At 46.8% G+C, this 13,099-nt stretch overlaps 1 protein-coding gene across 3 annotated transcripts in view; it reads left to right on the top strand.

Moving 5' to 3' along the window:
- Positions 1–13,099, top strand: part of TBC1D8 (TBC1 domain family member 8) — a 113,121-nt gene that overhangs the window by 77,412 nt on the left and 22,610 nt on the right. For all 3 annotated transcript variants that reach the window (XM_049115439.1, XM_025463844.3, XM_025463847.3), the window contains exons 6-11: positions 2,663–2,870; positions 4,428–4,622; positions 5,632–5,808; positions 7,210–7,360; positions 9,640–9,854; positions 10,834–10,951. In XM_049115439.1, coding sequence (XP_048971396.1) covers positions 2,663–2,870; positions 4,428–4,622; positions 5,632–5,808; positions 7,210–7,360; positions 9,640–9,854; positions 10,834–10,951 — 1,064 coding nt within the window. The remainder of the gene's footprint in view (positions 1–2,662; positions 2,871–4,427; positions 4,623–5,631; positions 5,809–7,209; positions 7,361–9,639; positions 9,855–10,833; positions 10,952–13,099) is intronic.

Below are 13,099 nucleotides of genomic sequence, written 5' to 3' on the forward strand. Positions count from 1 at the left end.
GATGTCTTCCAGTGTAAATGCACAGCATATAGGTCCGCTTTTGGGGAACTGGGGTGATCTTGAAGGGCCTTGCCTTCCATCCCGTAGTACGTGAATTTTGAGAGCATTCACAGTGCTTTCCTGTGTTTTCCCAGCTCCTCTGTGGAGGACATGCAGGCTCCTTTGGAAGCAGCCATCTGTGAAATATCAAGTACTGCAGGGTAAGGAAGTGTAGCTTTGGCCTGCAATACTGGACCCATCTTGATCCGTAGAATTTGTTTAATTTCTCTCTGTGCCCAGAGGACTTTCTGGACATGCATATATCTTTGGGAGGGTTTGCTAATAAATTCCAAGTACTCCCTCATCCCTGTGTGGGGTGTCCTGGGAAGATGACTGTGTGATGGTGTGAAAATGAGGACCAGGTTGGGAACATGGACTGGGGCAGAAGGGGCATCAGTGTGAGCCTGTCCCTGGTGATGGAGTGGGGGCAGGGAACGCGTCTGCAAGATCACTCAGGTTGCAGCGTTTAATACCTTGCATATAAATACAACGTTTTAAGAGTTACTGTGTTCCTAAAAGAAACTACCTAATTTTTTTTAAAAAGCTAACAATATGTGGTCAGGTAGAAAATTTAAACAGAATAAAAATGAAAAATGGAAATCCTACTACATAGAGTCAGCTACTATTAACATTTTATGCAAGGTCTTTTTTACATATCACTTTCTGCAGATTTTATAGAATTTATATAAGTGGGATCATAATGTAGATGCAATTTCTAATCTGCTTTTTCAATATTGTGGACATCATTTTTTGTTCGCGGGGAATCCCTTGAAGTGGAAAGGTTACATGTTATTTCCATTTTACAGGTGTCAAGATGCGATATGGTGAAGTGTTATCTAAGGTCACACAGCTAATAAGAAAGCCAAGAGTTCATATTCTTTACTTTGAGCAGAATGCTAATTCTATCAGACAAATTTAAAGAACTCTTATATAATGTGGCAAAGAAAAATTTTTATCTCCATACAGTAGAATTTCTTTTCTACCAGAATTTTGGGGTATGACATAAATTCATCAGTATCTGCGAACATGATTTGGCTGCCTTCATGCTTTACGAGTTGTTAGAGCCAAGACTCAGGGTATGGGGGGAGGGGGTTCCCTGGGGTAGGATTTCTCCTCCATTCTCCACTGTCCATCCTGATGTGACATTGATGGGCTTCTCTCCAGTGACACATTACTTAAATAAATAAATAAATACAAGCAAATCTATTTATTTATTTATGAGAGAGCTGGGGGAGGGGCAGAGGGAGAGGGAGAGAGAATCTTAAGCAGGCTCCATGCCCAGTGCGGAGCCCAACATGAGGCTCCATCCCACGGCCCTGAGATCATGACCTGAGCTAAAATCAAGAATCGGATGCTTAACTGACTAAGCTACGCAGGTGCCACTTGGATTTGTTTTTTAAAGGTAATAATTGCTAATGTTTATTTAGCACTTACTATATGCCCAGCACAGATCTCAATTTTTATTTTTTTTTTATTTATTTTTTATTTTTTTTTATTTTTTTTTTTAGATCTCAATTTTTAAACTGCTGTTTTGAGTTGTAATTCATATACCTTGCAGTTCACCCTGTTCAAGTGTCTCAATCAGTGGTTTTTTTTTTTTTTTTTTTCATTTAGTCACAGAGATGGTGCAACCCTCACCACCATCGGTTTTGAACATTTTCTTTACTCCAAGAAGAAACCCCATACTCATGAGCAGTCACTCCCCACTTCTCCCCTTATCTCCTGCTCTGTGTAATCATGAATCCATTTTTCTGTCTTTATGAGTTTTGCCAATTCTGGAAATTCCATATAAATGGAATCAGGTGGAATGCAGTCTTTTGTATTTGTCATGTGTCCAAGGTCCATCCATGTGGTAGCTTGTGTCAGTATTCTGTTGCTTTGTATGACTGAGTAATATTCCATTGTGTGGCTCTGTCACATTTTGTTTATCCATTTAGCAGTTGATGGACATTTGAGTTATTCGTTGCCAGTTCTTGGCTATGGTGAATAACGTTGCTATGAGCATGCAGGTACAAGTTTTCGAGCAGACGTGTGTTTTTACTTCTTTGGGGTCTATACCGAGGAGAGGAATTGCAGGGTCGTATGGTAACTCCATGTTGAACCTTTCGAGAAACAGCCAGACTGTTTTCCAACCTGGCTGCCCCATTTTACATTCCCACCAGCAGTGCATGAAGATTGCACTTTCTCCACATCCTTGCTGACACTTGTTATTATCTGCCTTTTTAATACTGGCTCTTAGACAATTAAAATTTTTTTTTAAATTTCAATTCAGTTAATTCACATATAGTGTATTAGTAGTTTCAAGGTAGAGCTCAGTGATTCATCACTTACTTGTTTGATGGTAATTCACAATGTTACTCAAATCAGGAAGGAGCATCTGTTTTGTTCTGTGAGTTTGGCATCTTACTCTTGCACAGAGGCAACCCTTTCTGCTTTGAGTACACGTCCCCAAGGTCAGCTGTGAAGTGGGGTGTGTGCGCTGATGCCCCACGCAGGACCTGGAGGGGCTCATGCTCTTGGATACCTGGTTGTTCCGGCTGGTTTCACAAGATTTTTCTTTGTAAACTGGTGTGTTTGTTCACTGTTCTGCCTCTTTTTCTTCTCTCCCTACCTCCTTCGCCAGGGACCTGGAAGCCAGAGCACAGAATGAGTTCTTCCGGGCGTTCTTCAGGCTGCCGAGGCGAGAGAAGCTGCACGCTGTGCTGGACTGCTCGCTCTGGACGCCCTTCAGTCGCTGTCACACCGTGGGGCGGATGTTCACTTCTGACCGTTATATCTGCTTTGCCAGCAAGGAGGATGGCTGCTGTAATGTCATCCTCCCACTCAGAGAGGTAGCCACAGCCCCGGCAAGAGCTTCCTGAGCTCGCCTTTTGTCCTTGAGCCCATGGTCATCGGTCACCATGAGACCGGTCCCGGCAGGGCTGCTCACCCAGCAGGGTTTTGCTGGCTCAGGATGGGCTCCGGAGGGAAGCACGGCCTCAAATTGGCCAGTACCCGTTTGGTTGTTGCTTTTTCTGTCATTGTTACAATGACCTGAAATTTGCCTAGAAGTGATTGGTGAGAATAAAGCACTCTCATCCCCTCATTATTGATAAAGCTGTTAAGGAAAGTCCATGCCTGGTTATTAAAGCTTTTCCAACAGCTCTTAGGAGTGATTCCACCCCTTGCAACTCACAAAAAAGGGGAAAGAAAAAAGGCAGCTGACAAAAAAGCATCACCTTTTGAAAATGTCAGATTGCTTGGCTTTTCTACTCTCCTGGGACTTGAGTTAAACATTAAAAAAAAATGTTTCCTTTACTATGGATCAGATCTGTACCTACTGTACAGTTCTGCAGTCTGTTCCTAGACATGCAGGGCAACCGGAGGCTGCTTCCAGATCTGACGAGCTCAGTCCTTTGGTTTCAGGGCATGTCTGTTGTGACCATACACAAAGCTCTGTTTCCCGTCAGGACCTCCAAATTCTGAGCACTGTTCTTTGGGAAAACTCAACATCTTTCATTCACGTGCTCTCCCTCCATGTCATTTCCTAGATGTTTTCATTTTACAAATATTCTTACTTAGGCATGGAGCAAGAAATCCAAGAGTTGTCTTATACCCTGACTTGTCTTATTGTTGTAACCTTTATATGACATTTACCACTTTCCCCATTTTTGAGTGCTACTGTTCAGTGGCATTAAATACATTCACGGTATTGTGCCAGCATCACCAGAACTTCCTCATCTTCCCAAACTGAAACTCTGTTCCCATTAAGCACTAGTTCCCCATCCTTCCTCTTCCAGCCTCAGGCAACCACCACTCTACCTCCTCTCTCTGAATTGGACAACTCGAGGTCCCTCGTAAAAATGGAATCATATAATATTTCCCATTTGTTACTGGCTTATTTAACTTATTAGCATGTGTCCTCCGGGTTAATCCGTGTTGTATCATGTGTCAAAATTTCTTTCCTTTTTAAGGTGGAATAATATTCAGTTATGTGGATAGATCACATTTGGTTTCTCCATTCACCTGTTGATGGATACTTGAGTTACTTTTACCTTTCAACGACTGTGAATACGCTGCCTTGGCCGTTTTTTGTTTGTTTGCTTTAAAGTTTTATTTGTTTATTCATGAGAGACACAGAGAGAGGCAGAGACCTAGCCAGAGGGAGAAGCAGACTCTCCGCTGAGCAGGGAGCCTGATTTGAGACTCAATCCCAGGACCCTGGGGTCATGACCTGAGCCCATTGACTCAACCATTGAGCCACCCAGGCGCCCCTGCCTTGAACATTTTTAAGCTCTGTATTTGCATTTTTAGTGCAGTTGTTTGGTTTTGCCTTTTTCTAAATATGTAATTGAAATGGCTGCGCTTTTTCTCTGGCTGGACCTCTTGTGTATAACTTTGTGCAACAGGTAGTGAGCATTGAGAAGATGGAGGACACAAGCCTGCTCCCTAATCCCATCATTGTCAGCATCAGGAGCAAGATGGCTTTCCAGTTCATCGAGCTGAAGGACAGAGATAACTTGGTGGAGAGCCTGCTCATGAGGCTGAAGCAGGTGCATGCCAACCACCCCGTGCATTATGACACCTCACGAGACGAAGACATGGTACGGTCCTTAAAAACAGCGGGATCCTGTAAATTGAAGATCTCTTTTTTCTCTTCCTCCGGGGCAGTGGTCTCTAAAGGAAGTGCACATGACCATGATCCACTTGGGTAGGAGAAAAGTATGGTAGAGGGGATTGGGTGGGTGCTACACAGGTTAGAGGGTGTCCCATGCAGAAGAGCAGTTGGAGGTGCTAACAGGGCATCCTGCTCACAGGTTAGAGGGGTTCATGGGGCACCCCTTACCAGAGGTTAGGGGAACTGATGGTTAGAGCACCCCTCTATATGTTAGAGAGGTTGGTGGGGTACACACACATGTCAGAAGGATTGACAGGGCACCCCTCCCAGGCTAGAGGGTTTGATGGGGGTATCAATCTGCTGGGGTCACTGCCCCCCCCGATGTTGGAGGGGGTGTTATTTGGGGGCAGATGGAACTTGTTAAAAGAGAAGTTACATTGTCCTTAAGGTTGGACAGCTGGAAAACAGACCTGGATCTGCTGGGGCCTCCTCTCCTGCTGTCTCACACCTATCCCTCTCTCTCTTCACCTCTTTTTACCCATGCAGTGACAGGGAGGAAAGGGGATAGTCTCTCAGTACCTGAGAGCTGTTTTCTGAATGGTTATCCCTAGTTCTGGAAGCATACAAGAAACGGTGCTTGCCTGGCCCCCTCTTAGACTCATGCTCTGTGTGCTGTGAAAGCAGTGTGGGTCATAGTCTTTGCTGAGGATCATATCTGTTGGGGCTAATGTTAGTCTGTTTCCCTTGAGTCATAGATAGGCATGTTTAAGTATGTGACCTGAGGGGTGCCTGGGTGGCTCAGTCAGTTAAATGCTGGACTCTTGATTTCAGCTTAGGTCATGATTTCAGGGTTTTGGGATTGAGCCCCTTGTCGAGCTCCATGTCAGAAGGGGAAGTATGTTATCTTCATGCCTCCAAAGGCAAAACAAAGACTCTTCCACAAGTAATGACTTTCTTCTAGCTCCCTCCGTTTTTTTCTTTTAATCCTTCTGCAGACTTCACCTGTGTTTCATTCAACAAGCCTGTGCAGTGACCACAAGTTTGGGGATCTCGAAATGGTGTCCTCTCAAAATAGTGAGGAAAGTGAAAAAGAGAAGAACCCGCAGCTCCACCCGGAGGCCCTGATACCTGTCCTCCAGCAGTCGGGCAGCCAGAGTCCTGACTCGAGAATGGTAGGTGGCATGGCTCTGTTTTCATGGGCCCCCTGGCAGGGCTGGCCCAGGTGGAGGTTCCCAGGTGTGCAACCTGCTGCGGGCTGCACACTGGCTAGTGCCAACCCGGCAGACCTCAGAAGAGCAGGTGTGGTGCCGGATGCTGGGCAGCCCCAGTGCCTGGTGCCCCCTCCCTCCTCATTGGCAGCAGTGGAAGGAATCAGCTGACGCCAATTGTCTGGGCACATATGGGTATGTGGAAGATGTGGTTGCATGACCAAGGACATGGCTTTCCTACCTGCCCCAAGTGGCTCTGTGACATAGCTCTTGGCCATGTGACCTGGAGGGCCATCAGTGCTGTCCTTTGTGGGTTCTTGTGGTGTTTCTCTTCTTACCCAGGGGTGTCTGTAGAGGCTTCTTTTACAGTATTGCCTGTTTCTCTCCTGGAACAAAAGGTCTCCTGTGCTGTAGTTTTACTGGACTAAAGATATTTCTGTTACATCTGCTTACCCTCGTCCTCTTTGTAGGGAGACTCTGAGGGAACGGTCATGTATAGTAGGCTAGAAATCGTACTCTGAAAAGACAGGCTGGACGGAGGCTGAATTGGGGTCATGCGTGCCAGGGGGGTCCTTGGGCATAACTATCCCAAGCTGTGTCTTGTGGCCTAATGGCTGCTGTATAATTAATTGATTGTTAGCTTTATTCATTCAAGACAGAACCTTCTGATAGGATTTACACAGAGAAGCTCAATGAACTCTTGACTAAACCTGTGAGAATATGAATATATGTGTAAGCTTCTCGCATTACTGGAGAATGCAGATAATGAAAAGTGTATTAAACATCTTGCTCAAAAGGTACTATGAACTCCTATCATCTAGGGATACTTTTAAAGGATTTTTAATTACCTAGAGAAATGGTATCTGTCATTTCTGATAACAAGAACTGCGATTTTTTTTTTTTCCAGGTTTCAGTTTTCCCTCTGGCTATCCTGGAGCTCAGGGCAAATCATGATCCCCCACCCTTGCCCTTGCCCTTGTTTGCCCTCTGAGCTCACCTGTGTTGCAACAGGTGCCTTGGCGTCCATATCCTGAGGAGCTTTTCCTAACCTCCCCCACTCCCACCCCATCCTCCTCTCTGCTCTGGGCTTGAGTATTCGGACAAATACACTCTTACTATCACCCTACCAAGGAAATGGCTTTATATTTGTGTAGACGGTCCTGCTGGGCTCTGAACTCTAGAAGGGCTGGCGCTCTGTTATTCATCTTTACATCCTCTGTGCCTGGAAGTATTTTCAAAATATTTGCTGAACTGGGTGCCTGTCACTGTTGGTTCCTCTGCCCGCAGAGGCAGCGTCCCTCTGCTGTGGATTGTGGACGGGCTATAGTGGAGGCGCCGGTACATTAATGAGATTTCCATTTCCAGTCCAGGGAACAGATAAAAATAAGCCTGTGGAACGACCACTTTGTGGAATATGGCAGGACTGTGTGTATGTTCCGCACAGAGAAGATCCGGAAGCTTGTAGCAATGGGCATTCCTGAATCTTTACGTGGCAAACTCTGGCTGCTTTTCTCAGGTAAGCATTTCTGGTATTTTTAGGCCACATGTCATTTCTGGAGCAGACACAGGAACAGGGGCCCAGATCTGAACAACGTGTACGTGCAGACAAGTCCTCTGTCTTTGGGTTCTTCTTGCAATGTTCCCAGCCGAGAACTTGAGCTGAACCCTCACCATGTTAGCCAGGGGACCAGGGTCCAGGTGCCTGAGGCCTCTGGGCTGCGGTGTCCTCAGTCAGTGTGCCCTGGCCAATGTGATCGCCTCTCCTTTAGAAACCACTTGGAGTCTGTACGTAGTCTTGAGAACCCTGTAAAGAACCTCCTAGGAGTGAAGTGTCTTCCTAGGATATACACTCTGAACTAGACTAAACAAACACCTCTGCATGTTGTTCACTCACAGTGGCGTTGAAATAAATCCCTCAGTATACTTTCTATCCATCAGTCCTCTCTGGAAGATGCTCAGCGTCCCGGGAGGCACAATTGCAGAGATTTCTGTCCTTTCTCCTCCTCTGCCACCTGATCCAGTCAGTGATGACTTTGTCTGGCCTCAGGCCCTGGGACTGTCCCTCTGCTGTGCTGCTGCTCTTTGGTGATGTCTGGGAGTCCCTCATCAGGGCACTGGAGGGTGGGCAGAGACAGGGACCGACATCTCTAGAGCCGTGCCGAGCAACGGCTCCGCAGTGAGGGTGGACGTTTCATCTGGCTAGTTGAAGAGGTGGAGCCTCGAGGGCAGGAGGGGAAGGGCCCTGTCGTCCAGTGGTGTGACCTTGCTGATCCCGTCAGGGTGCCGCTGGAGGCATGGCAAGGAGTTCTGCTTTCCCCCGGTGTCCCTGCTTTGCTCAGGTCAACACGAGTGCCCTGGAGGCCTAGCCTGGGTGCCTGTCTTCTCCCTGCACACTTCTTATGTTCCTCCTTCACGTCTGCTTATGCTGGAACTTCACCCCAGTCATCTCTTCCCTCTTCCAGCCAGCCCATCTCCTCCCTGGCCCAGGGAGCCCAGATGAATGTTTCCTGCTTTCCCACCTCCTTGCTGGTGTGTACTTGGTTGGGATTCACTGGTGGGCCTACCACCGCTCACCTGTTTCATATGCTGTGTCCCCCTGCCTCTTGGCTTGTTTCTTCAGCAAGATGGGCCTTTTTAAAATTAAAACGTCTTCTGGATTTTTTGTTTTTAATGAGAACAATTTCTTCTCACAATTGAAAATAGGAACAAGAGAAGAAAGTAACATGACCTGCCTTACACACCTAACAAGTGACACTTGGTAATGGCACTGGTTTGTAGTCGGCCTCTCTAATGAACACACACACACACACACACACACACACACACACACACACACTGTATTAAGAAAAAAAAAAAAGGTAGTTCATAAAGGGCTATCTTTCAAGTGATAGTGTTGACAGAAAAGATTGCTGTGCGTGGTGAGTGACAGCTGTTACTATTAAGTGGTGCATACGGGGGTGGGAGTGGGGATGCCAGGGTGATTGTTGATGGGACATGACAGGGAGTCACAGCAGCTGATGGTTGAGTTGAGGGCAGTACCCTAAACCCAATCTGCAATTTAAAAGCCTTCACTAGCGATTAAAGGCAGAGCTGGCCCTTTCTGCTTGCCCTGTTTGCCTGGGACATCCCTGCGTGGGGCTGGCCTCAATCCTGGAGCCCCGCCTGCCACCAGCGCCCCCGCAGGGACACCGGCTAGAACCACAGGGGCCCTGGTGCTGGCTGATGAGGGAAGGGGATCCTCTCGTGCTATTGACACCTCACTCCTGATGTCCCCTGCCTGTCAGGGGCCTGGGTAGGCTGTGCTTGGTCCACCTGCATATCCGGATCCGGCCTCAGAGTTTCTTGTTGGCAGCTTGTTGGCTTCTTGGTGATTGTTGGCTTCTCGATACTTAGTTACTATACATAGGTGTACCTTCTGATCTGTTTTGCATATATACGTTCATTAATTTCCTGTTGAAGTGATATATGAAAATTATGTGTACATGTATACACACATCGCCACTCTTCCTGTTACTAGCGAATGCAGCTTACTGAAAGCATATTAATACAACAATTTGTGGTATGAGCTGTTTCTCTCACTCTATAAGGTTATTCTTAGAAAAGCCATGTTTTTTCTTTTTTCTTTTTCTTTTTGGTGGAAATGAAGTCCTTTTGGTTGTGTGTGGTCCCAAAATATTTTATGTCCCTCAAGTAACAAGACCCCATTGAGGGCTTCCGGCAGGAAAAGTGCCTTTCCCATGTTGACTCTCTCCTGCTGATCCGCCCCCTTATAAAATTACTTTTAAATCATCTTAGATGCCGTCACCGATCTCGCCTCGCATCCCGGTTACTATGGTAATCTGGTGGAGGAGTCCATGGGAAAATGTTGCCTGGTGACCGAGGAGATAGAACGGGATCTGCACCGTTCCTTACCGGAGCACCCCGCTTTCCAAAATGAAACAGGAATTGCTGCTTTGAGGAGAGTCCTGACGGCCTATGCCCACCGGAACCCCAAGATTGGGTACTGCCAGGTGAGGCTTGCAGTGAGGAGCAGAAATCTTTGAGTCCATGTGTCGTGTCGATCACGCAGGCTTCGGGTTCTGTCTGTTGTGCTTGGCCGTCTGGTACCGAGAACTGTTGTGTGAAGGCTCTGTGCTTTGTCTCTTCCCTTAAAGAATGTATTGAATAAGGCCAAAGGAGTCCTCTTCCTGTAGTCAAACAGGCCGATTACTTGAGATTAGAAACTTTGCTCAGTGCCCAAAAAGAGCAGTGCACGTGATGAGTCGCTGTCCACGGCAGGATGGATTGTCTTCACTGTCCCACCACGCCTCCACTGTACGACAGCACTGGTAATGCTTCTGTGGAGCTTTATCTTTCTAGATCTCTGCAGACGTTACAGGGATTATTTAAAAAATATCAGTGCTATTTGGGGAGGAAAAAAAGATGTTTGGGGCCGATCCCTTTCCTTCAGGAAGCACAAGTGGAGGGAAGACGTTGTCTGAGCAGTTGTTGAGTTTACTCGGGAAGTTTACTCAGGGATGTGATAAACACACGCAAAATAAAACCCGGTAAATTAAACACCCCTGCCGCCACCCCAGCACAAGACTGGGGTAGAGAAGTTTCTGATGCTCGAAAATAGAAGATCTTGAACTTTGTTTTCCTGTGAATAAGCAAAATCAATGTGTGAATGTTCTGTGTTTGTGTGTGTGTGTGTGTGTGTGTGTGTGTGTGTGAACATCCACACAGAGTAGTTGGATTTACCCGAGCCTGAGACATGCACCACAGCTAAGCCCAGCATTACTAGATGGGGACAGTGACGGAACGGTGGCTGGTCGCTCAGCCTGGGTGTCTCGTGGGGACCATGTTGATAAACATGTGTGGCTGGGCTCGACTGGGTCTCTCATCTACAGTCTTGACTTTGTGGACCACTTGGCTCGTGTGGTTTTTAACGTCTGTGTGGTCTACGTGGTCTGATCACTAACCAGCCCCTCCTCTGTGATCCCTGTGCAGTCCATGAACATCCTGACGTCTGTTTTGCTGCTGTACGCCAAGGAGGAGGAGGCCTTCTGGTTGCTCGTCGCTGTGTGTGAGCGGATGCTCCCAGACTATTTCAACCACCGAGTCATTGGTAAACTGCCTTCTTCCTCCTCTTCTCCCGCTTCTGTGCTTGGGGAACAGGAACAGAACCCGGGCAAAGACCTTTGTCATTAGTCCTTGTTAAGAAATCAACCCCCGTGCACTCTGCTGGTCTCTATAAACCCTGTGTGGCTCTTGAATTTGCAAAACTAACTGGTATGATTCTCTCTGCACTGTTCTGCCAAAATGGTGGAGCAAGGTCACCTGAAAAGAAAAATTTTAGTTTCAGGAAACAGGTTGGACGGTGAAAACCAGAGCAGTTTTTCACTGATACTGTGGCCTAGAAAGGGAGAATGGTCTTGCCCTCAGTACCCAAGGGGCTCATGCAGACAGATGTCCCCTTTCCCTCGAGAGCAGTGCCGGCGACCCTTAAGGCTGGACCTGAAGGGCACACCTGGGAACCCCCACTTCCCCTTGCACATGTTGATAAGTGAGAAGGCACATGTGTGGCTCTTGGGCTCTGGGCGCACCTGTGACCCCACAGCACTCAGGTACCATCTGGTGCCCTGTTCTGTTTGTGGCTGATTTGAATTTGCCTTATCCCTGGGGCTGAGCACCTCCTAGTGGACAAAATGACAGAAAGATTGCTTGGCAGAAAGACTCCTTCCAGGAAGACAGAAAGACTCCTTCCTGGAGATGGCCTAAAATTAGCAGTGGGAACAGAAACAAAAGAACCAATTTGAGACGGAATTTGACAAAGGACTGGAGGTAGGGCAAGGTAGGAAGAACACCCTTCTGAAGACTGGGTTCCAAAGAGCTGAGGGAGTGTGATGACCACTGGGAGAGGGGGGGTGGCTGGGAAGGATGCGGTCACTTGGTGCCTTTGGTGGCCTTTCGGTGGCCTTTTGGTATGCTTGAGACTGTCTTCCCTGGTTCCCTCCATGTGCCTGAGTGATGAGCCTGCTTCCCTTTCAGCTTTATGCTGTGGGAGGCAGTTTAACCTTGCCCACCGTAGTAGCACGGAATCATCGGAGCCTCAGGCTCATGATGCAGGTTGCCAAGGCCACCATCAATTGGGACACCTCACAGTCCCCTGTGACCGGCAGAATGTCCATGGTACCATGTCCACCTGTGTGACCACCACCCCAACACGGGGTGGAGCACTGCCATGACCCCCAGAGATCCCTTCTGCCCCTTTCCCTGCCACAGGCAACCCCCTGTACTGATTTCTATCAGCACAGGGTAGCGTGGCCCGTTCTTGAGCTTGGTATCCATGTAATCATCGAGATCATACTCTTGTGTCTGGCTTCCTGCGCCCCACATGAGGTTGCTGGTGTGTCAGTTCTTGGCTCCTTCTCGCCGAGCAGCACTTCACCGAACCCTCATACTACGATGTGTTTATCCGACCACCTATTGTTGGTAGAGGTTGCGTTGTTGCCAGTGTCTTATTATAAGTGAAGTTGCAGAACACATTCCTGTGTAAGTCTCTCTGAATAAAGATTATCTGTTTTCTTGAGTACCCAGGAGTAGAATCACTAGGTCATAGGAGAGATGGATTTGACTTTATAAGAAACTATCAGTTTTTCAAAGCAGGCGTAGTGCAGGCACAGATCTCATGCCAGCGATGTAGGAGATCTAGCTGCTGCACATCTCTGTTTTGCCTTCAGAATGGTCTTTTTAATTTTTGCCATTCTGGTGGGTAGGGAGGGATCTATCATGGTGATTTTAACTGGCATTTATTTGATTAGTGATATTGATTATATGTTTCTGTGCTTCTTGGCCCCTTTGTTTATTGTCTCTTTTGATGTGGCTGTTCACATCTTTTGCCTATTTGAAGAAAAAATTGGTTACTGACCACTAAGTTGCATGGGCTGTTATTTTGAATACAAGACCTTTGTATTTTCTGAGTGTGAAGTTTGCATTATTATTTTATTAATGTTTTTTGGTGAATACCAGTCTTTGATTTTCATGAAGTCCAATTTATAATTTTTGCTGTGGCTAGTGCTTTTTGTGTCCTAAGAAATTTTGTCTTCTGTATTTTTCTGTAGAAGCTTTGTAGTATTAGCTTTTATATTTAGGCCTATGACACACTTCAAATGCATTTCCTTATATGATGTGAAGTAGGACTTGAGGTTTCCCCTGCCCCCACTCAGGTGTTCATTTGAGCATTTTTTTTTAAAGATTTTATTTATTTATTCAT

Source organism: Canis lupus, chromosome 10, assembly GCF_003254725.2.
Source record: "Canis lupus dingo isolate Sandy chromosome 10, ASM325472v2, whole genome shotgun sequence".
Taxonomy (NCBI): domain Eukaryota; kingdom Metazoa; phylum Chordata; class Mammalia; order Carnivora; family Canidae; genus Canis; species Canis lupus.